General features: G+C 41.2%; 1 protein-coding gene across 2 annotated transcripts in view; it reads right to left on the reverse strand.

Annotated features, from left to right (window-relative positions):
* Cul2 (cullin 2) overlaps positions 1-25,316 on the reverse strand; it is a 37,952-nt gene extending 12,636 nt beyond the window's left edge. Inside the window, exons 1-10 of one of the 2 annotated variants that reach the window (XM_048460897.3) lie at positions 25,163-25,316; positions 14,246-14,386; positions 13,059-13,161; positions 10,993-11,087; positions 7,116-7,221; positions 6,439-6,521; positions 5,675-5,771; positions 5,477-5,587; positions 3,702-3,864; positions 1,782-1,906 (exon numbers count right to left, since the gene is read on the reverse strand). In XM_048460897.3, the coding sequence (XP_048316854.1) occupies positions 1,782-1,906; positions 3,702-3,864; positions 5,477-5,587; positions 5,675-5,771; positions 6,439-6,521; positions 7,116-7,221; positions 10,993-11,087; positions 13,059-13,161; positions 14,246-14,364 (1,002 nt within the window). In that variant the 5' untranslated portion in view covers positions 14,365-14,386; positions 25,163-25,316. Of the gene's footprint in view, positions 1-1,781; positions 1,907-3,701; positions 3,865-5,476; positions 5,588-5,674; positions 5,772-6,438; positions 6,522-7,115; positions 7,222-10,992; positions 11,088-13,058; positions 13,162-14,245; positions 14,387-24,941; positions 25,099-25,162 lie in introns of those variants that run through there. The other variant, XM_048460896.3, reaches the window with a different exon arrangement.
* Between the last annotated feature and the right edge of the window lie 1,028 nt (positions 25,317-26,344).

Here is a 26,344-nt window from a genome sequence, read left to right on the forward strand (position 1 = left end):
AGAGTACACTTGAACACATTGGCACAGGGAACCACTTTCTAAATATAACCCCAGCAGCAGACACTGAGAGAAGCAATTAATAAATGGGACCTCCTGAAACTGAAACGCTTCTGTATAGCAAAGGACATGGTCAACAAGACAAAACGACAGCCTACAGAATGAGAAAAGATCTTTACTAACCCCACATCAGACAGTCTGATCTCCAAAATATACAAAGAACTCAAGAAATTGGACACAAAAAAAACACATAAACCAATTTAAAAAAAAAAAATGGAGTACAGACCTAAACAGAGAACTCTCAACAGAGGAATCTGAAATGGCTGAAAGACACTGAAGGAAATGTTCAACATCCTTAGTCATCAGAGAAATGCAAATCAAAACAACTCTGAGACTCCATCTTACACCTGTAAGAATGGCCAAGATCAAAAACACTGATGACAGCTTATGCTGGAGAAGTCGTGGGGAAAGGGAACACTTCTGCATTACTGGTGGAAATGTAAGCTGGTACAGCCCCTTTGCATGTCAGTGTGGTGATTTCTCAGAAAATCAGGAAACAACTTTTTTCAAGACCCAGTAATACCACTTTTGGGTATATATCCAAAGGATGCTCAATCCACAAGGACATGGGCTCAACTATGTTCATAGCAGCTTTGTTTGTCATAGCCAGAACCTGGAAACAACCTAAATGCACCTTGACCGAAGAATGGATAAGGAAGATAGGGTACATTTACACAATGGAGTACTACACAGCAGAAAAAAATAACATCTTGAACTTTGCAGGAAAATGGATGGAGCTGGAAAACATTTTGAGTGACGTAACCCAGACACAGAAAGACAATTATCACATGTACTCACTCATAGGTGGTTTTTAAACATAAAGCAAAGAAAACCAGCCCACAAACCACAATGCCAGAGAACTTAAACAATGAGGACACTAAGACAGACTTACATAGATCTAATCTACATGGGAAGTAGAAAAAGACAAGATCTCCTGAGTAAATTGGGAGCATGGGGGCCTTGGGGGAGGATTGAAAGGGGGAGGAGAGAGGCAGGGAGGAGAGCAGAGAAAAATATTGAGCGCAATAAAAATCGGAAGGAAGGAAGGAAGGAAGCAAGCAATCAAGCAAGCAAGCAAGCAAGCAAGCAACCTGGGAGAAGAGAAGGAGAAAGCCTATGCCTATGAGAATAAGACCCTAGCAGTGGGCAGAACTAATTCCCCTACAGCCTAGAGGGGCACGATACTTAAGAGCTGCTTTCCCTCTGAAGGACGATGACTGAATTAGAGAGCTACCACAAATGCAAAATCTCACCTCTCAGCCCTGAAATGAGGCTCAGTTTTTGTTCAATGTCACTCAATATTCTGAATAATCTGCAAACCTAGTAATAAATTTTGAACATCCCTAGTACTAACACCGACAATACTTGGTCACTATCAGAAGCTGAGGGTTTAGGAAAGTTGAGGGAGAGTGACTGTGGCATTTGGAATGCCATGCACAGAGCGGGGAAGCTTTTAAAATCTGCCACTTACAAAGAAACACAATTATATACAAACTACAAATAGTTTCCTGTCAGAAGTTAACAAATGCTCCATGGTAATCAGTATTGTTAGGGGGCAGCCTGCTCTCAATGGTTTCTCACAACTTAATCCCAAATTTGACATTTAAAGATTTGAATATAAATGTCTGTTTCCTATGACAAACCCTTTTTTTTTTTTATAAACCATCAAGGTCAGAAGCAAACCTCTGGCTAAGAGTGTTATTTTAAGTCTTCTGTGCACTCACGTGTTCCTGAGTAAGGTTACTGGTTGCTCTGAGGCCCTCATCATGGATGTGATTCTGCAGCTCCTGAATCATATGAGGTAAGCCAGTGGACACAGCACGGAGCAAGACATACATATTTGCCATGTCTGAGAGGAAAAAGAATTCATCAATTTTCCAAACAGCCTTATGTAATGCACACTTTAAAATGCAGAGATTAAAGAAATGTGTGGATAAAGACACGCCCCACTTGAACACAAAGGCCCCCTCAGTTCCCAGTCACCGTAGCTCCCTCAGTGCTGTTGATGTTATGCAGTGATGACAAATGAACATTCAAGAAAACATTCTTCCCCTTGTTCAAGTGCTATGTGCACTGTGTGCTATTGGCAACTTCAGCAGATCTTAAGTATTTTATACTGGTACAAAGAGCAATCCCACATATTTCACAACTTTATTTTTTTTTTTAGATTTATTTATTTATTATGTAGACAGTGTTCAGCCTCCATGTATGCCTGCAGGCCAGAAGAGGGCACCAGATCTCATTACAGGTGGTTGTGAGCCACCATGTGGTTGCTGGGAATTGAACTCAGGACCTCCGGAAGAGCAGTCAGTGCTCTTAACCTCTGAGCCATCTCTCCACCCCCACAACTTTATTAAAGTTACTGGAAAATGATGTTACAATTATTAATATGGGGAAGAAGACCTGTAATATAAAAATCCCTAAAGGTGCTATGGTTGTGTCAATCTTGTAGGGAGATTCTTCTAAGCAGAGAACCAAATACCAAGAAGCTCCTATGCTACTGAACGGTGAGAAATGATGCCTCTGTATATTATGTTTACCTTAAACATCTTACTGAGGTATTAATATACACGCAGGAAGCTGTCCATATTTTAACTATGACTCTGAATTATTACAGACAAGCACACACCTCGTATATGCAGATTACCTATACCTATATCTTCCTACCACTATTGCTCCTCCACAAGTCACCACAGGCTGAGCTCACCTGGCCTCAACTATGAACACAATTACACAATGCTTCCGACTGATTTGTTTTAGATTTTGTTTTGTTTTGTTTTTGTTCGAGACAGGATTTCTCTGTGTAGCTTTGGAGCCTGTCCTGCAGCGAACTCTGTAGACCAGGCTAACCTTGAACTCTGCTGGGATTAAAGGCTTGCACCACCACCGTCCATCTCTGACTGATTTCTTTTGTTCAATATTTACTTATGTACTTATTTACTTATTTATTTATTGAAGGCTTGTCTGTGTTGTGGTTAGCTTTCAGTGTGCTCATTTCTCTTCTGTAAGTCTCTGGTATAAGCATTCACTGGACATAGGGGTTGATTCTAGTCATTACAAGGAATGTTGCTATAAAGATCCTTGTAGATTTTTGTACACACGTGTACTTATGCATAGGGAAGGAGCCCCATGCCTGAGACTTTGGATCATGAAATATACATATATACTTGCGCTTTGGTACTCAGTGTTAGCTTTGCAACATGGCTGCATCAATTTATATTCCCATGTCAGGGTACAAAAAGTCCCATGTATTCTACATGCTTCCTAATATATTCTTTATTTGTTCTGACTACACAGCAACTGAGTATACAAAACAAAGTTTTCACAGTTTATAGCTAGTATTTCAGTGTACTTTGCTTTAAATTGAGTTAGACTGAGCACCCTTGTTTTATCCTTCCTGATTCTATACTTCTTTCCCAGTCTAATTTTCTATTGTAGATACGGAATTCTCAACATATTAAGCAAAGACATATAAAAGCATAATCACATTCATCTTTTTACTTTAGACTGTACTTTGAAAATGCTCTTCCAAAAGTCTAAACTATATTGAGTCAGAAAAGAATATATAATATGTTGGGGAGTATAGAAAACTTGGACGGACGTATCATTTAATTTCCACTCATACGCCCACTGGGAGCACTTACCGTTCTTTCTCTCTTGCCGAATGATGTTGTGGCACTCTGCGTGTAAGAACTGCAAGTGATCTGCTACCATTCGTTGCTGACACTCATGAATCACTTTAGTATATGAACTTGGATGCAAGTATTTTCGACATCTAATTTCTTCATCTTTTAATCTACCTAGAACCTACAGAAATATATTCTTATAATCATGAACTACGATGAAAAGTTTAACATCAGCCAACTCTTACTGCCTCTAGGGAATGCAGGTAAGGTTATGGAAAAGCTATATATAACCAATTTCAACTCAAAAGATTTATGTCACTTCAGATCTACTTAGGCTACCGACTCTCACCTACATCCCCCACTGCACTCTGAACAAGAACTACCTCTACTCATCAGCCCAAATCACCCGCTGTATGGGAAGCCAACACTAAACAGGAGTGTAAAGATCAATATGTGAAGTAAAATGGGAACAACATAAACCATCCTTAACTGTCACATTAAAGACTCCTTCCCCGCCTGCCTGCCCCCAGGACAAGGATTCTCTATATAACAGCCTTGGCTGCCATGAAACTCAAACTGTAGGTTTCCAACTTCTGCCTGCTTCTTTCTCCTGAGAGCTGGGATTAAGGGTGTGCTCCACCACTGCCTGGCTTAAGAACAGACTTTCATGGTGAGTCAAATATGGCAGCCAAGATCTTTTATTAATGATTATCATGTATGGAAAGGAATCAAATCCAAATAAAACGCAGTTCAAAAAAAGCTAATAAAGGTGGAAGGTAAAAAATCTGACTAATTCTTCAACAAAACAAAACTACAATATTGTAGCCATGAAGACTATGCTAGCGGGCACATTTACATACAATTGTGTAGACTAGGAAACCACTCTGATAGGAAGCAAAGGAAATAAAGTTTCTGGACTTTGACCAAGGAATTGCATAAGTGTGACCCTTTAAAGATCGGTGGTTGTCTGTAAGTATGGAAGGAAGTTATTGGAAATATAACAATCTCATTAGAACACTCAATGAGGCTCTATTCTACTGGATACCTATTAGTAATGAGTTTCTAGGTAGTTAGAGAGAATAAAGGTCTCTAGATTTTAAAAGGTGCTTGTTACGCTAGCTCTTACAATATTTTATCTTCCTGTTTAAACTAACAAAAATCATTCAGTAACAAGAGGCTTGACCCTTAACACTGCAAACCAAAAGCTGGTTAAACCAGCCAACAATGCACATCTGTGATCCCAGGACTCAGCAGGTAAAGACAGGAGGACCGCTGTACTTGAAGGTCCGCCTAGGCTATAAGACTTGTTGTCAAAACAGCAAGAAACTAATAATAAAAGCCTAAGGCCCTAAGGTGGATTCTCAGAGCCCACATGATGGAAGGATTGAATCCACCCCAAATTGTTCTCTGATCACCACACCTGAACCGTGGAACAATATCCATTTTATATGAACTTTTTAGAATGTGGATGTATGCACCTGTGTGTAGGTATGTGTACACCAGGGTACAGGTGCCCATGGAGTCCAGAAAAGAGCATCATCAGAGCCTCTGGAATTGGTGTTATAATGGTTGTTCTGGGAACTCACCACAGGTCCTCTACAAGAGCTGTATATACTCTCAATCACTGAGCAATCTATCCAGCCCATATTATGTTAATTTTAATAATGTAACTAAAATAGCATTTTTCCCTTAAGAGAAATGATACAACAGAACCTTTTCCACTAAGGCAATACTAAATATGTATGCTGTTAAATAAAATCCTGCCAGATGTGTAACATGAAGTGTTTCTTTACCTTTTCCATATACTGTGAGCAATTTGATTCTTGTAATAAATTTGAAGCTTCTTGCTTGTAATATTCTCCTGTTTCAGTCAAAAATGGAGACACAAAGATTCCCTGATAAAACTGAAAATCAATTAAAATTTTATTAGTAAAAAATGAAATAATTTCAGAAACTAAAGGTCTCATCATGTTTTGAAGTAGACTTTTTACCTTTAAGGGAAATTTTTTCTTATACTGTTCAACGTGAACAAAGGAGTTAATAACCCCATGGATTACTTTCTGGTTTGGGTCTTCTCCACCACGATCACTGAAACAAAGTGTAACACAAAATATGCTTGAGAACACAGATATCTGCGGACGTATATGCCAATACACAGTTGCTAACTTAATGCCCTAATAAAAATTATAAGGTCAAAGCGCAGGCATTAAGTTTGAAACAGCTTTTCGTTATCATCATCATTATAGCTAATACAGTGATGGAAACAATGTGGCGTGACTAGCGGAGACAGCTCTTCAGCTGGAACCGACTCCTGGGCTTCAGGCCGCACCACACTGTACTGAATGGGGGGACAGACAGCCTCTCTAAGCCGCAGCAATTAGACAGGAAGAACTAAATAGCATTCGAACTGGGAAGAAAAAAAGGTAAAAGTATTGGTTTCCATGTGGCGTTGGAGGGCATATACCACAAATTCATTACAAAAATTATTAAAGTAACTGAATTCATTCACAGAATACAGAATAAGCATACAGAAATTAGTAGTGTTGCCGTTGGCCAATAGCAAACTACTTAAATCAGAAGAAGGCAATTCAATTTTGTATTTGCTATGAGAAATAACCAGAAAAACCTTCAAAATTAAAAACTGAAGAAAGAAATTAAAGTGAACTCAAAATTAGTCAGAATTGACAGAAATAACCACTACGTGTTAAGAACACAGTGGTCGGTCACTATGCTCAAACGGAAAACCCACACTCACTTTTTGATTTCTCTGAGCAGCATTCGGATGAGGATGTTCTGAAGGGGTTCAACCATTAACTTCCTCCACATATCCAATGCTAGCTGCCAGGAACAGAAATCAAAGGCTGAATTAGGTAGTTCTTCCCATTCATTCTAGCATTTTAAAATAGAAATACCCATCAACAGAAATATTCATATTTTAAAATACAAGTAAAAGCAGAAGGAAAAATAACTTCTCATTTAAAGGAGCGGTCCTCACATCAGAATTGTTTGTGTAACATGTGTGTGGGCCTGTAGGCCACAGTGCACACATGGAGTCAGCACACATTTCTGAGAACTCGGTGGGCTCTAGGTATCAAACTCAGCCTGCCAGTCTTAGCAGGTCGGGAGGCAGGCACTGTCCCATAGCCGCTCCACCTCCTCTATGGCTTTAACAGTCATGGAAAATCTTCATAAAGCAGCTGCTTTATAAAATCCTTATTGATTAGGAAATATTTATATACTAGGTAGAGATGGGCTAAATCTACAACTCATACAGGTAGAAAGGGAGAAATGATACCAAAATAATCCTCTGGCCTCTATCATGCAACAGGGCACATATACATCATGCATTTATACACATAACAAATTTAAATTTAAAAACAAATTTATGTTTGCAGTCACTTCTTCAAAAAAAAAAAAGAGGTAATTTCTTACCTCTCCTATTTCCATAAGTGGTTCATTCATATCTACTCCACCATAGCCGTATTGTAAATCGGCTTCCGTCAATTTATTTTTTTTAATATATTGGGTATTGAGATACCTAAAAAAATCAAACACAAATACACAAGATTTAAACTCAAAATTAGTTAGGAAAATAAATAAGTTAAGAATCTAAAATAGTAATCTTAGGATCATAAGTTTACAGACTAATTCAGTGATAACTCCAAAAGAAATTATATACAAGTCAGAAAAGTGAAAATAAATTACTAGCCCCAAACTTTCTACAAGGGTTACTACACTTCGAACGTCCACTTCGCATTTTCAGGCAGCAGGAATTTCCCCTGTATGCTACTAACCCTGGGTTTAAGCCTCAGTACCGAAGTATGCTTTCACCCCAGTTCTCTTTTTTTATTGTTTTAATTGATATACACATATATATTGCACACCCCCTCCCCTTCCTCCCTTCTCCCCTTCCAACCTTAAAGGTTTGCACCAGCACCCAGCCCTTCAACAATACAACTTGAACAACAAATGCCTTTCAGATAAGGAAAGGACTGAGACAGCAAAGGTGGATCACCAAGTTCAAGGATAGGCTAAGCTATCAAGACCCTGTTTTAAAACAAATAACAACAAAAAAAAATTTAAAGTAGATTATTTAAATAATTTTTAAATAGTTATGTACCTGGTGAGGCTAAAACAATAGGGAAGCCTGTGCCCAAAAAATTCCAGATCAGCTTGATGAACACAGCGAGACAGATTCCCTTCTTAAAACAAAACTACTTGTGAACCTAGCATTTCTCTCTTTACATTGATGTCATTATACATAATCTTGCAGACTATGATTGTCTGTAAACAAGGAATGGCCTAGACAAAATGCTCAGAAACACCGAAGAAAAACACTATTTATGTTTCTATCTAATTAAATACCGGCATCTGTGAAAAGGCCTCATTATTACTAACCTTATCGATAAAATTAAAAGAATGACCAGTTCTCATACCAATACTACAGAGGACAATTAACTGACTGCCATAGTCATCAGCTCTATGACTGCGCTATAGACAGTGGGAGTTAGTGATTTTACACTGCAATCAAGGGTAAGTAAGATAACATAAACCAGCATATACCTATAATCCTAGTGTTTGGGAAGTAGTCAATTACAGACTGAGTTCAAGTGTTGACAAGACTTTGTTAAATTTTAAAAAATCAAATTTTCTTAAAAGCATGTAGAAATTGTATAGTATAATAAAACCAACGAGCTCTGTAGTTGGACTGATGGGGTTTCCATCTTGCCTCAATCACCAACTAGCTGACCTCAGAGTCACTACAGACCTCACAGGGCCTTATAACCAGTACTAACACAGCCAGGCGGTGGCACAGGCCTTCAATCCTAGTATTTAGGAGGCAGAGCCAAGTGGATGTCTGAGTTCGAGGTCAGCCTGGGCTACAGAGCTAGTTCCAGGAAAGTCAGGGCTACACAGAGAAACCCTGTCTCAAAAAACAAGACAAATCAACAAACAAGCAAGCAAAAAAAAAAACCCCCCCCAAAAAAAACAAAAAAACCTAGTACTGGCATAATAGTATTAAAAAGTATTCAGCTGTCAATCCATCCTGATGAATAGGACCACAGAGCAAATTACAACCAAGGAAAGCAGCTCTTTCCCAAGCCACTTCAGCTAAGGAGACCCCCCCCCCATGGCACAGTATGCTCTACACTAAAGGCCCATGCGTATAAGCAACGGCAAAAGCATGCACACACTCACTCTTCAAATTCCAAACACTACAATTTAGCTAAACATTATTTTAATAATACCTCAGAATTTAACCCCACAATAAACCTGCACTTCATAGTAAACTGATAAAGATCAGTGGGTTTTTTTGTTTGTTTTTGTTTTTTTCCTAGACTGGGTTTCTCTGTTGCTTTTGGAGCCTGTCCTGGAACTAGCTCTTGTAGATCAGGGTGGTCTTGAACTCAGATCCGCCTGCCTCTGCCTCCCAAGTGCTGAGATTAAAGGCAATGCGACACCACTGCCCGGCAATCTTTTAAATTACGTTTTTTGCTTTTCTAAAAGCCACCGTGCCACTGTGAAGTCCAGTTTCTACATTGGCAACTTAGATAAAGTAACTATACTTCTGTTGAACCAGCAAATCAGGAGAACTGAGGTGTTTTGGCGCTGAGGTAGGCACTGCCACAGAGCAGGGTGGGAGAGCAGACTGTGCCTGGAGAGCTAGCTTCTCCACAGGAAGATGCTGAAACTTGGGCCCATCTGTGGCCAAGCCAGAAAACACAGGATAAAATTATCGACTCTCTAGGCCCAAGAGGAAGAGCTACACTTACTTCATGTCAGTGTCTGGTATTCACTTACTATCTGTCGATAAATGTAATGTATATCGTGTGCCATTTTATGTTGGAAGTATGTGGTGTTTATTATAATTTTATAGGGGATTATTGTTAAGAGATTGCATGAATCTCAGTAGAAACTTTCAACTTTGAACTTTTAAACATTGTTGAGACTGACAGACAATATGGACTTTAGAAGTTGGACCAAATGAATTTTGCATTATGATATTTTTACAAGCTTATAAGGGCCGGGAAGTGTAATGTGGTAGTTTGAATGTAATTGTTCCCATAATCTCATAGGACATCGTGGTATTATTAGGAGGTGTGTCCTTGTTGGAAGAAGTGTTACTGTGGAGGCAGGTATTGTCTAATGTCTCAGACCACTTCCTGTTGCCTGTAAGGTGTAGAATTCTTGGCTACTTCTCCAGCACCATGTCTGCCTGCACTCCACCATACTCCCAGCTACCATGCTTCCTGCCATGATGAGAACGGGCTAAACATCTAAAACAAAACCTCAAATGCTTTCTTTTATAAGAGTTGCCATGGTCACTGTGTCTCTTCACAATAAAAACCCTAATTAAGACCAAAAAAAAGTCTGCTTTGCTGAGCAAGTCCTAGTCATTTTCAGAGGATCCCTAAGACTATAGTGCTTAGTTATGGCACAACCATATTAGCTTATGTATAAACAATCAATGACATTTATTAGAATTTAAGATCTGTCATTATGCAATAGACAACTGTTCTATTTTTATGGTCTACGAGACTGAATCAAATAGGAGCAGCACAGAGAACCATAGAAATACAAGACCTAAGCTGGAGATGATGCTGAAAAGGGAAGTTTAGAAAGGGGAATATTAAGAAGAGCATGCCAGAATTAGTCATCCAGAGTACAGCCAGACGGAGCAATGGGGGGAAGACAGGAAGAGAGAGCAGGGAGCACAGCTACGGCGGAATCAACATGGCCTAGAGGACCTTAAAGAAAACTACCAAGTATTTAACAGTGGCCAAATAAAGCCTGAAGACATTAGTCTTCTCCAAATGTACATGGGGACATGGCTTAGATTTACCCTAAGCTTCATCCAATCAGAGCTCTTGCACCTTTCCTGCTGAAATTTACCATGTGGTCCACACATTTGAAGGAACAGACTCAAAACATTTGTCTTTTCCACAGGGTTAAGTGCCTACATACCTACCTGTCTCAGATACACCTTTCTCTGACTGTAGACCTATCTAACAAAGTTCCTATTAGTAATCCATATTCCACTGGGAAATAATATAAATTACTCCTTAATAATTAGTATAATATACACTAAAAATAAATTATTAGGGTGGAGAGACAGCCCAGTGGTTAAGAGCACTGGTTGCTCTTCCAGTTCTAATAGCCACAACCAAAGGGATCTGATGCCCTTCTGGCCCCAGGACACCAGGCATAGACAAACACAGGGAAAACACCCATATACATAAAAATAATCTTAAAAATGAGCTATGAATGCAGGCAGTACTGTAAGTGGTCAGGATTCTGAAGCACTCACCTATATAAGCAGTCCATGTAGTCAGCACCCTTGCTGTACTCTTCCCAATACCTATGATACATAACAAGCACTTGTTCTTCAGACTCCAGAACTCTCTAAACAGAAAAAACATTTTTGCTTTGAAAGTACTAATCATTTTCATTACAATAAAAGTATAGAAGGTACGGAATCAAACTCCTAAAGATAGCATAAATCAAGCATTATCATCCACATTTATAAATTAAATTTTAACTATTTTTTTTTACTACAAATGAAACTGGGGGAAAAAATGTGAGCCTTAGAATAAGAAAGTGACTATCCAAAAATTTCTTCAAAATAAAAGGAAAAATGATTATAATTAAGTGGGTTTTTTGTTTTGTTTTGTTTGTTTTGAGACAGGGTTTCTCTGTAGCTTTGAGGCCTGTCCTGGAAACTAGCTCTTGTAGACCAGGCTGGCCTTGAACTCGGAGGCCACCACCACCACCTGGCTTAGATTTTTCTATGTGAGACAGATGACATGAGCTGAGATTGTAGATCAGTAGTAGCATGCTCACCTAGTATGAGCAAAGCTCTGTGTTCAATCTGTAGCACCATGAAAATAATAGAAAACAATCCTACTATATTCATGGATTTCTGCATGAAAGTTATTTTAACAATTGTTTTTGAGACAGGACCACTCACAGCTTAAGTTGGCCTGTAACTTGCAATGCTCCCCTAAGCTGGGGTTACAGGTGTGCAACAGTACAACCAGTGTGTGCACTGCTGGGAAAGAAACCTAGTTTTCACGTTAGATAAGCAGCCTACTGAGTTAAGTCAGTCTTCAATTCTTCTTTAAGATAATGTGACTTTGTAGGCTAGGCTGGTCCAGAACACTCTGTAGCCTAGGATCACCTTGTACTCACAGAAACCCTTCTATTTCAGCCTCCCCAGTGATGGGATTATAGGCTTGAGCCATAAGCAGCTTCAATTCTAATTAATTCTCAAAGAATTTGTGCTGAGCATAGTGACATGCATCTTTAGTACAGTTCTCTGATTTCTAGCCTAACGAGGGCTACAGTGAGACTCTGCTTCTCAAAAGAAACAAACAATATAAATAAACAAAAAACCCACATAGCCTCAACAGTACATTCCTACTGTCCCAGTGCATAGGAGATAGATCAGGAGTTCAAGACTTAGACTATTTAATAGCTTAGACTATTTAGCAGTTTGAGGTCATCTTGGATAACATGATACCTTATCTCAAAACAGCAACAAAAAGAAAACAACCAATCACAGCCTAAGTTAATAAATTCCAACATTAATCAATATCTTACATGGTTATGAATTATCTATAGCCAAGCTCACTAGCTTATAATAGTCAAACTTTGACCCAATGCAACATATTAAACACTGAACAATTTTAAAGTACTTGCTATCAAAACCACTGCCATAAGCTGATAAACTCACACACTAAAGAATACATGCAATGGGTAATAAACACACATTAAAAGCAATATATTTCTCCCACATGTCTTAAGAGAAATATTAATTGTTCAGCTCTCTGGATCAACAGGGCATCCATTCCTTATCAAGGGAGAGGCTGTGTTGTTTGACTATGAAGTAAGACCTGATGGTTGCCCAACTACTAATTAAGACAGATGGCAAATTCCAGTTTAGATTGCAGCTGATCTCCAGTTCCAATGGTCTACAGAGACCATTCAGGGGTCACAAAAGTTCATTTTAAATCGGTTAAATTTGAGATTAGGTAGCAGATATAAATAAACACTGAAATACCAAATTGATTTCCCTTGTTAACCAAATAACACTGCTGTTTAAGAAATTTAGGTCAAGCCGGGCAGTGGTGGTGCATGCCTTTAATCCCAGCACTTGGGAGGCAGAGACAGACAGATCTCTCTGAGTTCGAGGCCAGCCTGGTCTACAGAGTTCCAGGTTCAGGACAGCCGGACACAGAGAAACCCTGTCTCTAAAAACAAAACAAAAAAATACCACCCTAATTTGATGGAATGTTTTCCTCTGGAAATCAGTGAGCTAGTCAGATAACTCTGCAGCTGTAAGCACAGGCACATCACAACTGTATCATCCCTTACCTTGTGCAAATGCCGAACATGATTTTCCAAAAAAATCTTTGTTTCTGCATAAAGTCTTTCTCCAAGTGGTTCAGGATAGGCCACGCATAAAGCATAGATATCTCTAGATTGATTATTAAGGTTCTCATTGTCAAAACATGATACTTGTGTATGGCATCAAAAGAAGAAACATCAGCCTGGGTGCTATGGTGCTCTGTAATCCTGAACTGCTACATCTACCTCTATTGCTGGGAATACAGGTGTACGCCATCAAGACCAAAGATGCAGATACAAACTGAAAACATAGGGCTATTTAGGGTGGAGTCATGCATACGTACTTTAAACACAAAGAACAGGAAATACGACGACACAGAAAGGGCTGGAGGGATGTTCGCTGCTGTCAGAGGACCTGCGTTCGGTTCCTACACCCAATGATAGCTCACAGCTGTCTACTAATTCAGCTGCAGACATCCTTTTCTGGACATGAAGCATGCTATGTGCCACAACCACACAGGTAAAGTAAAATCACCAATACACTTGTGTTATCTGTAGTATATAATAAACCTTATAAACCAAATTACCTGATTAAAAAGACACAGTATGGGGGGAGGACAGAAGAGATGGCTCAGCTGTTTACCCTGTTCTTTTTTTCCTTTGGTAATAGCTATTAAATCTTATTACTAGAAGCACTGACACCAGATTTTTTTAAATATTTATTTATTTTATTATGTATACAATATTCTGTCTGTGTGCATGCCTGCAGGCCAGAAGGCACCAGACCCCATTACAGATGGTTGTGAGTCACCATGTGGTTGCTGGGAATTGAACTCAGGACATTTGGAAGAGCAGGCAATGCTCTTAACCTCTAAGCCATCTCTCCAGGCCCTGATACCAGATTTTTGCTATTGTTAAATCCAGGCATGGTGGCTTACATCTAAGATAACAGCACTTGCAAGGCCCCTGTGAGTTTGAAAAAAGTGTGGGCTGGAGTGAGACCCTTCACTAAAGATTTTATGCTTTTAGGTTCATCTGCTACACTCCCAAAGACCACAGTGGTGCCAGAAACACACACTCAGGATTTGTGCTCGGAATTTGGATAGAAGGTTGTGAAATTAATATAAATATACCCAGAACAGTTACACCTAAGACCTTGTTTTCATTTAACAGGCTTCGCTTTAGTGTTTCTTGTGGCTTCTACTAAAGGATACGAGAAACGGTCGTTCCATGTTGCTCTTTCAACATATTCCAGCATAACAACAGCTTTGATTGTAGTTAGGAGTTTGTTCCATGTCTCATCAAAATCCACTACTCTTGGTTTTAAAGACATTGTGCAACTTTAGTGTTGAAACCTGTGAATTAAAAACAACAATCATGTTAGCAGGAAACCCACAAGATGGTTGTTTTTGAAATACCAGTTAATTTGGGCTGGGATATGGTTCAGAGGTTATGAACAAGTACTCTTGTGGAGGACCAGAGCTGGGTTTCCAGCACTCATGACAGATAGCTCACTTCCTGCAACTTTGGTTCCTCATCCCATGCCTCTGGCACCCACAGGCACCTGCATATGTGCAAATACTCACAGACACATAATTAAGAAAATAATAAAAATAAATATTTAAAGTATCACATAATTGAATCACATGATAGGTAAAAGGGGTAGAAATACAAATGAACTCAGGAACACAATAAATGCTAGCCACCACCATTTCATAATCGAATTGTTTATAAACAGTGTGTGCTTTGAAAGATTGATAAGCTTTGCTGAGTGGTGGTGGCGCACGCCTTTAATCCCAGCACTTGGGAGGCAGAGGCAGGCGGATCTCTGAGTTTGAGGCCAGCCAGGTCTATAAGAGCTAGTTCCAGGACAGGCTCTAAAGCTACAGAGAAACCCCGTCTCAGAAAATAAAAAAGTAAAAATAAAAAAGCTTCAATTAGTATACTGCAGAAGAAATTAGACTCTCATAAAAAATATGCAAAGACATTAAATAAAGACTCTGACCACAAATTCTGCTGCCTGTGGTCTTCATCTGGAAAATGATTTATACATAAGGGAATATAAAATCAACAAGTGAAAGGGTTTATCTTCCTAGAAATATAATTTAGAAAAAGATTGTTTACATTTATATAAATAAACAGGAGGAGCTAGAGAGATGGCTCAGCAGTTAAGAGTTCTGGCTCCTCTTGCCAGGACTCACAAGGCTGTTCATGACCATATCTAACTCCAATTCAAAGGGATGTGACACCCTCTTCTGGTATCCATGAGCAGCAGGCATGCATGTGGTATGCATACATAGACGCAGGCAACACATAATAAAGACTGTAAAGATAAAAAATAAGCAGGGAAGAGTTTTAGAGTAAAAACTGCAAAGCTCACATGAACTTTAAGACTTAGAAATGCCAGGCTTGCCCAAGAGAGAGCTTAAACAGATTCTCAGGTTGCACAGCAAAAGTACTGAAGAAGCATTTCAGCATATGGGATCCAGTGAGGCCAGAAGATGCCCAATGCCTGGCAGACAGCACTAATGAGTTGCTTGCAATGTTACAGAAAATTGGCTTAAGAAAAAAAAAACCAGTATTGTGTACAACACACCAGTAAATCCAACCTGAGTTTGATGCTTAGAACCCAGAAATCAATGCTCACAGGTTGATCTCTGACCTCCACACATCTACACACACACTTCTTGAGAAAGCAAGCTTGACTGGACACAAGCTAGAGTCAAGCCTACACTGCCTTAGTCTATTTGCTGGGATTATAGACATAAACTACATTTCTTTAGTCCTACCAATAAACAAGTAGATAGATCCCATTGCTCTTGCCACTTTCTGGGTAAGAGTCATAGAAACACCAGGTGCCATCAGGAGACAGCGCCTGGGTCACGTCCTTTCTTTCAGCTCTTACATGGTTTCACTCATTTTTAGAGAATACCCTTCCGAATTCATCATCCTGGGTTCCGTGGATGCATTGTAAAAATCTAAGTTCTGGGCTGGTGCTACAGAGTTCAGTACTAGTGTGCTTGTTACCATGATTAAGGCACCAAAATGATGGTGACCAAATTAGGAGTCCTAAATTCTTAACATCAGAATCAGATCTAGACCCTGAGAGCGGCAGCACTCAGGTGTGCATACTTCTAAACACATAGTTGCCGTGTTGGTTTTTTTTTTTTATTTTTAAGAACCTCAGAAATTGCTCTTATCAGAGATAACCTAAGCAAAAAGTTGACTGACTCACTCCTAGGTCTAAGCATCCCCTGACCTAGCCCACTACAGGAAGCAGTTTAGACTCCTTTACAACACCAAACTCCAAGCTTCCATGAAAAGATTCCAGATAAGACAGCTTCCTCTGGCAGGAGCTGTGTCTTGACAGTCACTTCTCTGCTTAGAGGTCACTTGACTGACTCACTAACCTGGCTCATAAATCCTGCCTTGATCCTTCCTGATTCTCAACCTAAAATAACTCCCCCTCACACACACTCCCCAACTCCTATGAAATACCACCTGGATCCATGTCCAACTGCTTTTAAGAAACCTTGGGTCCAGACTCACATTTGAGTCTCCTACATTCTCACCACCCTTCTTTTAACCTCCCTGTGTAAGCCACATGAAAATGCTTTTAATAAAATCTCCAACTCTGCTTCATAAAAACAAAACTTTCTTGGTGAGGGCGATATAACCAGGCATGTAAACTATTCTAGTGTGCAATTCTAATGGCAGTAGTCTCCACTCCTCTTTACAGAGCCAAGAAATGAGACCAGCATTGGGCAGTAGTGATACAGTGATAAGCCATGCTTGGCAGGAAACCATTCTAGCAAAGAGGAGGGAACAACCAGCATTTTCACCAACCTAGTGAAACACCAAACATCAAACCAATACAGAACACGAAAAATAATGTTAGATGGTTTATCCTCTAAAACCTCAAAGAACACCTTTTTAAGTTGCTTCATTTTCTCCAAATCCTTTAAATAACATTTAAATTCAAGGAAAACTTACACTAAGATGGAACACAGGGCAAAGAAGCGAATCAAAATCACAACCACAATACTATTTTCCGCCTTCCAAGCTACTGAAAAGCTCATATAAATATGGGCTGCGTACTTTCCCTGCACGTGAGATACACCCCAGAATACATACTGTTCGACAGTGTGACCCTCATAAGGCATACTCACACAAACTAAGTCTATGATGTCACAGGGCACCACCACTGCACATCAGTCCATCCCTGGCCGAAACAGTTTAAATACACGTCTGTGTGAATTCTCCATTCTTGTTCTAATTCGGGACACAATACACTTTTTATTCTCAATCAGATTGTGTCCTACTGAATGCCCTCAGAAATTCAATTTTTTAGCTTTCTTTTGATCTTATCATTGAATTGGTGAGGTGGGATTTTTGTTTGTTTGTTTGAACTCATATAGTTCGTAGGCCCCACGAACACCATGGACCCTAAAAAACCCTCCAGATCCAGAAATGGTAGCACATGCCTGTATGTAATCCCAGTACTTGGGAGGCTGAGACAATACAGTCTAGGCTATAATGAGTTTCAAGCCATCCTTAGTCACAGTGTAAATCATCGGCTACAAATAATTTCAAATTACTAAGTTAGATGTGATAGCATGCCTGTGGTACATCTCTACCCCCATCACCGAGGAAGGTGAAAAGAGCAGTGAGTTCTAAGCCAGTCTTGAGTACATAACACAACCCCCAAAAAGAAAAAAAAAAATAGGAAAGAAAAGTTACAAAGATACTTAATTCTTGCTAAAAGTCAACCCTAATCACAAATATGAAATTTTATATTACATTTTAGAACACTTCTATATTAAATTTCTATTTATAGCACTATTTAAATATGCATGATTAATATACCAAAGTAGGTCACAGCAGCACACACCTTTAATCCTAGCACTCAGGAGGCAGAAACAGGTGGATCTTTGAGTTAAGGCCAGTTTTCTCTATAGAGTGAGTTCCCAAACAGCCAGGGCTACACAGAGAAACGTTATCTTGAGAAACCAAAACCAAACAAAAATGCTAAGCCACTGATTTAGTAAAAATATAATTCAATAAAGCTTTTCATTATGGACTATACAAGTCTTACCAACCATGTTTGAGCCACCTACTAGGGTCAGGTGGGAAAGAGTCCATTGGCATATCACATAGCAGATAGTTCTGAAACTGTCCCTTGTCCTCCTGTGTTCTAGTTAATGGTTGAGAACACTTGATGCTCTTGTAGGACCCAGTATGCTTTGTAGACCAGGCTGGCCTCAAACTCAGAAATCCAGCATCGGTCTCAGAAATGAGCTAAGTGGTGGCTATGAGTTAATACTATCAGGACTGCTAATTCCACCTAGCTGCTCCTGAATTTTCTCCATTTAACAGTATAAAAAATAATGAAAAAAGCAGTATTTAGAAGTACACAAACATATTGTTCAAAGATGAGATGGAGTTTTCTACTGTTCTCTGCATTCTTATTTTTCTATCCACATCATCTTTAAAAAAAAAAAAAAAACAGAAAAGAACGCTGCTGGGCGGTAGTGGTGCTTTTAATCCCAGTGTGAAGTGCAGGTCCATTCACAGATATGGCCTTAACAAGTACTCTCCACCACATACTGTCTTTTAAAAAAGTGTAGTGATATTACATTTGTATTTTAATAGTAACCACGTTAGTTTGCCATCCAAACAAGGCAGTAGTAGCGCACACCTTTAATCCAGCCCTGGAGAGGAATATACAATAGGAGGAGACAGCTCGCAGACACAGTCTCTTAGATTCCTGGAGGCAGAGTCGCCATTTCGGACTGAGGAAGAGAGATAAGAGCCAGTGGCTGGCTGTTTTACCTTTCTGGCCTTCAGGTTGAACCTGATTATCTGTTTACGGGTTTTTATTAATCGTGCTACAAAAAAAGCTTCTGTTAGAACAAAGATTTTACTGAGTTAATATACTTACTAAATATTTAGTGTAGTCAACTTCCAAAGGATGCTGGAGATCTTGCAAAACTTAAGTTTAGAGCACATCAGAGAAACAAAGCATGATAAACTGCCAACTTGTTCTATGAAAACTTCTGGCATACCTTATGAGGCTACAATTCAATGACTAACAATGGTAACACTAAATGTTTAAGTCTATAAAAGAAAAACCTTGCTGGGCGGTGGTGGCACACGCCTTTAATCCCAGCACCCAGGAGGCAGAGGCAGGCGGATCTCTGTGAGTTCGAGACCAGCCTGGTCTACAAGAGCTAGTTCCAGGACAGGCTCCAAAGCTACAGAGAAACCCTGTCTCGAAAAACCAAAATAAAATAAAATAAAGAAAAACCTTTAATTAACTGAAACCTTCAAACTGGACATTAACACCTGAGCACTTGAGCATTTTAAGCATAACACAACATATTTTAAAACTTTTTTCTTTCTGGTTTTTTGAAAGAGGGTTTCTCTGTGTTGCTTTGAAGCCTATTCTAGAACAAGCTCTTGTAGATCAGGCTGGCCTCGAACTCACAGAGATCCACCTGCCTCTGCCTCCGAGTGCTGGGATTAAAAGTGTGCACCACCACTAACTGGTCTTAATAAATAAAACCCAGAGTCCGGATGTTAGAATGGAAGCTGAGTGTTTGAGAAGCAAAGCACCAGCCCTGAGAGTTCTTACCAACGCTCAGACAAAAGGGAGACCCTGTCCTCAGGCAGCACTGCTCCGGTCTTCTCTCACCTTAGATTCCTCCCTCCACCCAGGCATATATATCACCCCTGCCTCCACCTCCCCAGTGCTGGACTTAAAGGCGTGGAGCCCAAGTGCTCGGACCGCCTTTGTAAGAGCTGTTTCTCTTTCAGATAGATTTCAGGTAGCCCAGGGTGGACTTGAACTCAGAGACCCCTGTCTCCTAAACTCTGGGATTAAAGGTGTGTGCCACCACTTTTTGACTTCAGGCAAGCTTTATCTGTTAAAACACAAACAAAATACCACTACATCTAGGCTGTTCAGCAAGACCAGATCTCAAAGTAAAATAAATAAAACTTAAAGCAACTTAAAGAAAACTCCTATCTCCCCTCTAAAACATTTAGTCGACAGAATTCAAAATGGTCAACATTTCATGAGAGCTAAACACAACCAGAGACAGGCAAGGTAAAATCCTGCAACTCTCACTTCAGAGGTGGGGGAGGGTTGGTGAGGGGGGTGATTAAGGTTACTAAGTCCCAAATCAGGTCGCGCTAGAAGAAACCCAGTCTCAACACACACACAAACACACACACACACAAATTAAGAATCTTAGGCGGTCATGGTGGAACATCTCTTTTATCCAAAGACTCAGTGGGAAGAGGTAGGCAGATCTCTGAGTTTGAGGCCAGCCTAGTCTGCATAATGAGTTTCAGGACAGCCAGGACTATCAGAGAAACCAAGTCTCAAAAAACAAACAACAATCTCAGCAATGGTAAAGGTCCTAAAACTTTAAGGCTCATAATATATTCTAAAATTTCAATTAAGTCTGTCCCAATTAAAAGCTAAATATCAAGTAATAACACCAGATGTATCTAATGCTTTTTTTCCCCTGAGGTAAGGTCTTATGTAGCTCTGGCCTCCATCTCCCCAGTGCTGGGATTACAGCCAGGCCTGCCCAGTAGTGTTAGGGATCCAACCCAGGTCTTCACGTATGCTATGTAAACAGGCTACCAAACATATCTCCAGCCTAGATGTTTCAAGAGCTCTTAAATACAGCAACACAAGAATTATGCTAACTTCTGCAATTTAACATGATACATTACTAAGACTTAATCTAAACAGATCACTCTGACCAGTCATTTTTAATCTAAACAGATCACTCTGACCAGTCATTTGACTAATACAAATGAATTCAGGTCTAGGTGTAGTGGCATGTTATCCTTTAACCCCAGAACTAGGCAGGCTCAGTGAGACAGGGTTACATGATGAGCCCTTGTCTGGAAAAAATAGGAAAGAGAGGAAACGAAGGAAGGAAGGAAGGAAGGAAGGAAGGAAGGAAGGAAGGAAGGAAGCAAGTCCACACACCTCCAACAGCGATCACCTACAGAGCAATGCCCTTTCTTTTCCGGCACCCCTGTCTCCACAGGCCTATTAAGTGTACCACTGAATCAGTTCCCAACTCCACCACACCAAAGTTCTGCTTTTATCTTTCCTTGCTTTTGCCCAGTAGGAGGGATGGAACACAGGGCCCCAGACACGCTAAACAACCACTTTATCAATAAGTGATGTCCAGGCCCATATTTACTATTTATTCGGATTTTTCGAGACAGGGCTTCCCTGTGTAGTCCTGGCTCTCATGTTACTCACTCTGTAGACCAAGATGAAGTCGAATTCAGAGAGCCCCCTGCCTCTGCCTCCGGAGTGCTGGAATTGAAGGAGTGTGCCAACATCACCTGGACTGATTTTTATTTTAAAGCAGGGTCTGCTAAATTCAAATTGACCTTGAGTTTAATCTGAACCCTGAGTGGCTGGAATCAATCAGAGGCGGAGCCTACCTACCCATTCCCCACCCTCAGGCCTGGTGTTAGCCTTATTTTTTTAAGTCTTTCTAATACTGACCTCCAGGGGCTGACCCTGTGATGAACTTACTGCAGTGGGTAGTACACATAAGAAAATGTTCCTTTTAATAAATACCTAACATTTTCTGGCACATTTGAAGAAATGGCAGGCAAGGTGGAAAAGTACAAGTTTCTTGTAAATAAAGTAATGTTCTTCCAAGAACATACACCCGAGCAAGCAATGTAAACACATCAGGAATCCCTGTACTTTCGGAAAGGGACTGATGCAGGAAATACCCAAACATAAAGACCAGCCTGAGACACAGCACATGTGCTAGGCCTGGGTTAACTAAGCACACTCAGCCTGCCAGAAATCCCATCTGTAAGTCACATACTAAACAACGGCAAGGAGCAGACCAGAAAATGGTGCAGCTCCCTGCAGCGTTCTCCTTTTCCTCCCAGACTTTCTTTAGGTGTCCTTAACCTGTTGGTAACTTTTAAAGGACTATCTAATTCTCTAAAAATTACAAAGTATCAAAGTAAGGTGTGCTACCATTTTTGCAAAGAATATATACACACCCGCTTAGAGGCACAGAAACATGTCTTTGGAAACATGTAAGAAAGTTAACATTATTTGTCTCCAGGGAAAACTAAGAGGGAGACAAGAGGGTTTCAATTCTATGCCCTACTGAACCTTTCCAATTGTGAATCTAAGGTTTGATTTTATTCAATGGGCCACCAGCTAAAGACTGATAAAACTCTATATCCATCTTTTCAACTTCTCATGAGGGCAGAGATTTGTCTTATTTTTCACTATTCCAGTTGCCGGGTCCATACCTTGAAAAACCCTCCTGAAATCAATGAACAAACTGTATGACTCACTCATAAGACATTCACTCCAACTCCGTTCTATATAAGCTCCTGTTTCTCTCACCTTTTCCCCATCCCTTACATGGTACCATCATCCTCAGTTTTAGCTCTAAAACCCAAGAGACACCCCTATCTCCACCAACTTCACTCTTATCCAAACTATAACAACACGTTCAACAAGTATCTTCAACGTAGCTGGAAACCTTGTTACTAGTCTTTTAATGGTCCAAGGCCAAACTCAGACCCCGGGTGGGGGATATCTTTTGACATCTACTCTCTAACCTAAAGACTATAAATCAGATAATTACTCTTGACTTTCAAATTCCAAAACCTTTTTTTTTTTTTTTGAAACCAGGTTTCTCTGTAGCTTTGGAGCCTGTCCTGAAACTAGCTTTTGAAGACCAGGCTGGCCCAGAATTCAGAGAGATCCATCTGCCTCTGCCACCCAATTGCTGAGATTAAAGGTGTGCACCATAACCATCCCGCCCAGCCTGGTCTACAAGAGCTAGTTTCAGGACAGGCCCCCAAGCTACAGAGAAACCCTGTTCTGAAAAACAAACAGGCAAAAAAATAAAAAAACTGGCAAAAAATAAAAACAAACAAACAACAAAACCAAACCCTGGCCCCTGGCTATGGTTCAAGCACTCCCACAGGGTCTTCTAGCTGCTTCCAGTTGGCTGGACTCTAGTCCACTCCACCTCAGGGCTTTCCATTTGCATTTCTTTCAAAGACCTGTTCTTGCTGGCTTTTTAAAATAAGTCAAGGGTCACCTCAGACAGGCCTTTCTCAACCACAGAATCTGGACCCACTTCTCCCGATCACTTGTACTTCTTTCCTCCAGAGCACCATTAGTCCACTGTTTGTTTCATCTACTGTCTCCATTTCAGCAGAGTTCAAAGTCATAGCCCTAACTCCTGCAACACTGCTCAGCACAGGAACCAGCTCTTCTAAGAGAAAACTACCTTTATGTATTTACGGTTTTCCGAGACAGTGTTTTTCTGTGTAGCTTTGGTTGTCCCGGAACTCACTCTGTAGACCAGGCTGGCCTCAAACTCAGAGATCTGCCTGCCTCTGCCTCCCGAGTGCTGGGATTAAAGGAGTGTGCCACCACCGCCTGGCTAAGGACCATTATTTAACAAATGACTAGCATCATAAATATAAAAGATTCCAGTGGGTCTATGAAAGCGGTTCAATTGGTAAAGGCAGTTGGGGTGAAAGAGGCAGGTGAGGACCCTCTGATCTACACAGTGAGCCCCATATAACCTGTCTCAAAGAAAACAAAGCAATCGCCTGGCTGTGGTGGCACATGCCTTTAATCTCAGCACTTGGGAGGCAGAGGCAGGCGGATCTCTGTGAGTTCGAGGCCAGCCTGGTCTACAAGAGCTAGTTCCAGGACAGGCTCCAAAGCTACAGAGAAACCCTCTCTCGAAAAACAAAAAGACAAAAAACAAAGCAATCAAGCAAGCAAAAAAATAAATAAATAAATAATAACCATCACCACACCGCCCCCAACACACACACACCAAACAGTCCCACTACTCATAAACAGCATGGGGGAGGGAGGAGCAACTAAAAAAAAAAAATGTCCATTATTGTTAATTCATTTGTGACTTTTTGGGAAAGGCCTCCAAATACTGTATAGGGGAAAAATGAACCAAACTAGCTAATTAGATCACTTTTATGTCGTGGAATGACACTAAGATGAAAGAAGAGAATAAAGTGATCTTTCATACTGTGTATGAATGTGAGTTTAAGGTAAGTTCTAGGTTTGGGAACTTTCTATTGAAGTCAATAAAGAAACACACACGCACGTGCTTTTTTTCTCCTTTTTTTGCAGAAGGCGGTGCTGGAGTTGAACCCAGGGCTTCTTGCATACTAGGCACGTGTTGAAGCACTGGCTACAGCTCCTACTTAGTAGTTTACATCTACAAATTGAAACTTAGAGGGTACCGCCATCCAACCAGGAATATGGGGGGTGGGTAAGTTATAACAATAGAAATTCAAAGATGTACTACTTGCACACACGTAATGGTAGAAAAGGGTTCTAGACTCTAGTATGTAAACAAGTGCTGGTGAGAGCCAAAGACTCTTATTTCACCACCCCAGAAGTGTTGAGGCAGGAGGTGCAGCATGCACGTAGAATACTCCTCCCCAAAGCTATCAATCTTCACTGTCTGCGGAAACAAAAGTGAAAATACTCGTGGCTAGGATGGATGAGATTGATGCCACCCTCTTCAACAGAGACTTTGGTCTCAATGTGCGCACGTAAATAAGCCGGAGAGCACACGCTCACCTTCCCTCCTTAGGAGGAAAATGAGGCCGAGGGAGGGGCGGCCGGTAGCGGATCGGGGAGGCCTGGGATCCGGTCTAGGCTTAAGGGTCAGAAGTCTGGGTAGCCGAGGTCACTCACAGGACACCATCTTGCCAGGCCTGCAGCCCGGTCCCCTCCGCCAGGTCGCCCCTAACTCCGTTCCTCCGCCCCATCCCCGCCACCCATTCGCCGGGAAGGGAAGTTTCCCTGCGCCCACAGCCCGGCTCCCCAGCTTTCAGCAGGGTTACCTTTAGCGGAAGCAGGGCGAGGGCAGGGGCCCGGGGAGGGAGGCAACCCGCAGGCGTGAAGGACGAAGCCCCCGGCTCGGAGGGTGGGCGGCGGCGGCTGTCAGCTCGCGTTCCCCGGCTCACAGCGCTGCCATTACTGTGCGCCGAGGCCGCCTCCCCGGCCGGCCACCGCCACCGCCCGGGGGCCACGGGGGTGCCCGGAGCAAGGCGCCGCCACTCACCTGCTCCCGAGGGAGCCGTACCGACCAGGCCGCTGCCGCGGGGAGGGACGGGGTCAGGGGAGGAGGACGGGCAGGTGGCGGGCTCGGGGAGCTAGGCGTCCTCCAGGGCTCTGTGCTTTGCCCGACACACGCCCTCCGCTCTGCTCTCTCAGCCTCTTGCACTCACACACCCGCAGGATGCAATGGTCCAGTCCAGGTTACGGCAAGCGTAGGGAGACACGCTTCGAGAATCGCGAAGCCCTTGCAATCAATTGTCAAAGTAATGCATCATCCAGCACACTTATCAATGAGGCAATCGCAGTTCCCTGAGCTCAAGCAGTACCTACCAAATTGGGGACTATTGATATCCAAATCACTGGGGGTAGGGAGGTGTCTGTTTTATTTGTATGTGGTTTTGAGTTTTTGAGACTGGGTCAAGCTAGGTGACTCTTGCAGGCCTGGACTGCTTTTACAGCCTGAGCTGGCATTGAACTAGCAATCTTCCTGTCTCAGCCTCCCCATTAAGCCACCACTCCGGGCTCTTGTTGGTTTTTGTTTTGTTTTTCAAGACAGTGTTTCTCAGCCGGGCGGTGGTGGTGCACGCCTTTAATCCCAGCACTTGCAAGGCAGAGGCAGGCGGATCTCTGTGAGTTCGAGGACAGCCTGGTCTACAAGAGCTAGTTCCAGGACAGGTTCCAAAGCCACAGAGAAACCCTGTCTCGAAAAACCAAAAAAAAAAAAAAAAAAAAAAAAAAAAAAGACAGTGTTTCTCTTTAGCTTTGGAGCCTGTCCTGGAACTCCCTCTCTATAGAACAAGCTGGCCTCGAACTCACCGCCCGGCCTCTTGTTTTTACGTTCAGACAAATTAAAAATAATAATAATATCTCTTTACAACAGTGATAGCTAAACTTCCCCCTTTGAAATACAAGATGGGACTGGCCTGGGTGGTGGTGGCACACTCCTTTAAAACCAACACTCAAGAGGCAGAGGTAGGCAGATCACTGTAAGTTCGAGGCCAGCTTGGTCTACAAGAGTGAGTTCCAGAACAGGCTCCAAAGCTATAGAGAAACCCTGTCTCGAAAAACAAACAAAAACAAGAAAAGAAAAGAAAAGTTAAAAAAAAAAAAACAACCTGAAATACAAGGTCAACACGCGCCTTTGTTATTTAGTCGCCTTTGGACGTGAAGGCGTCATCTCCATTTC

Source organism: Myodes glareolus, chromosome 14 (assembly GCF_982192425.1).
Source record: "Myodes glareolus chromosome 14, mMyoGla1.1, whole genome shotgun sequence".
Lineage (NCBI taxonomy): Eukaryota > Metazoa > Chordata > Mammalia > Rodentia > Cricetidae > Myodes > Myodes glareolus.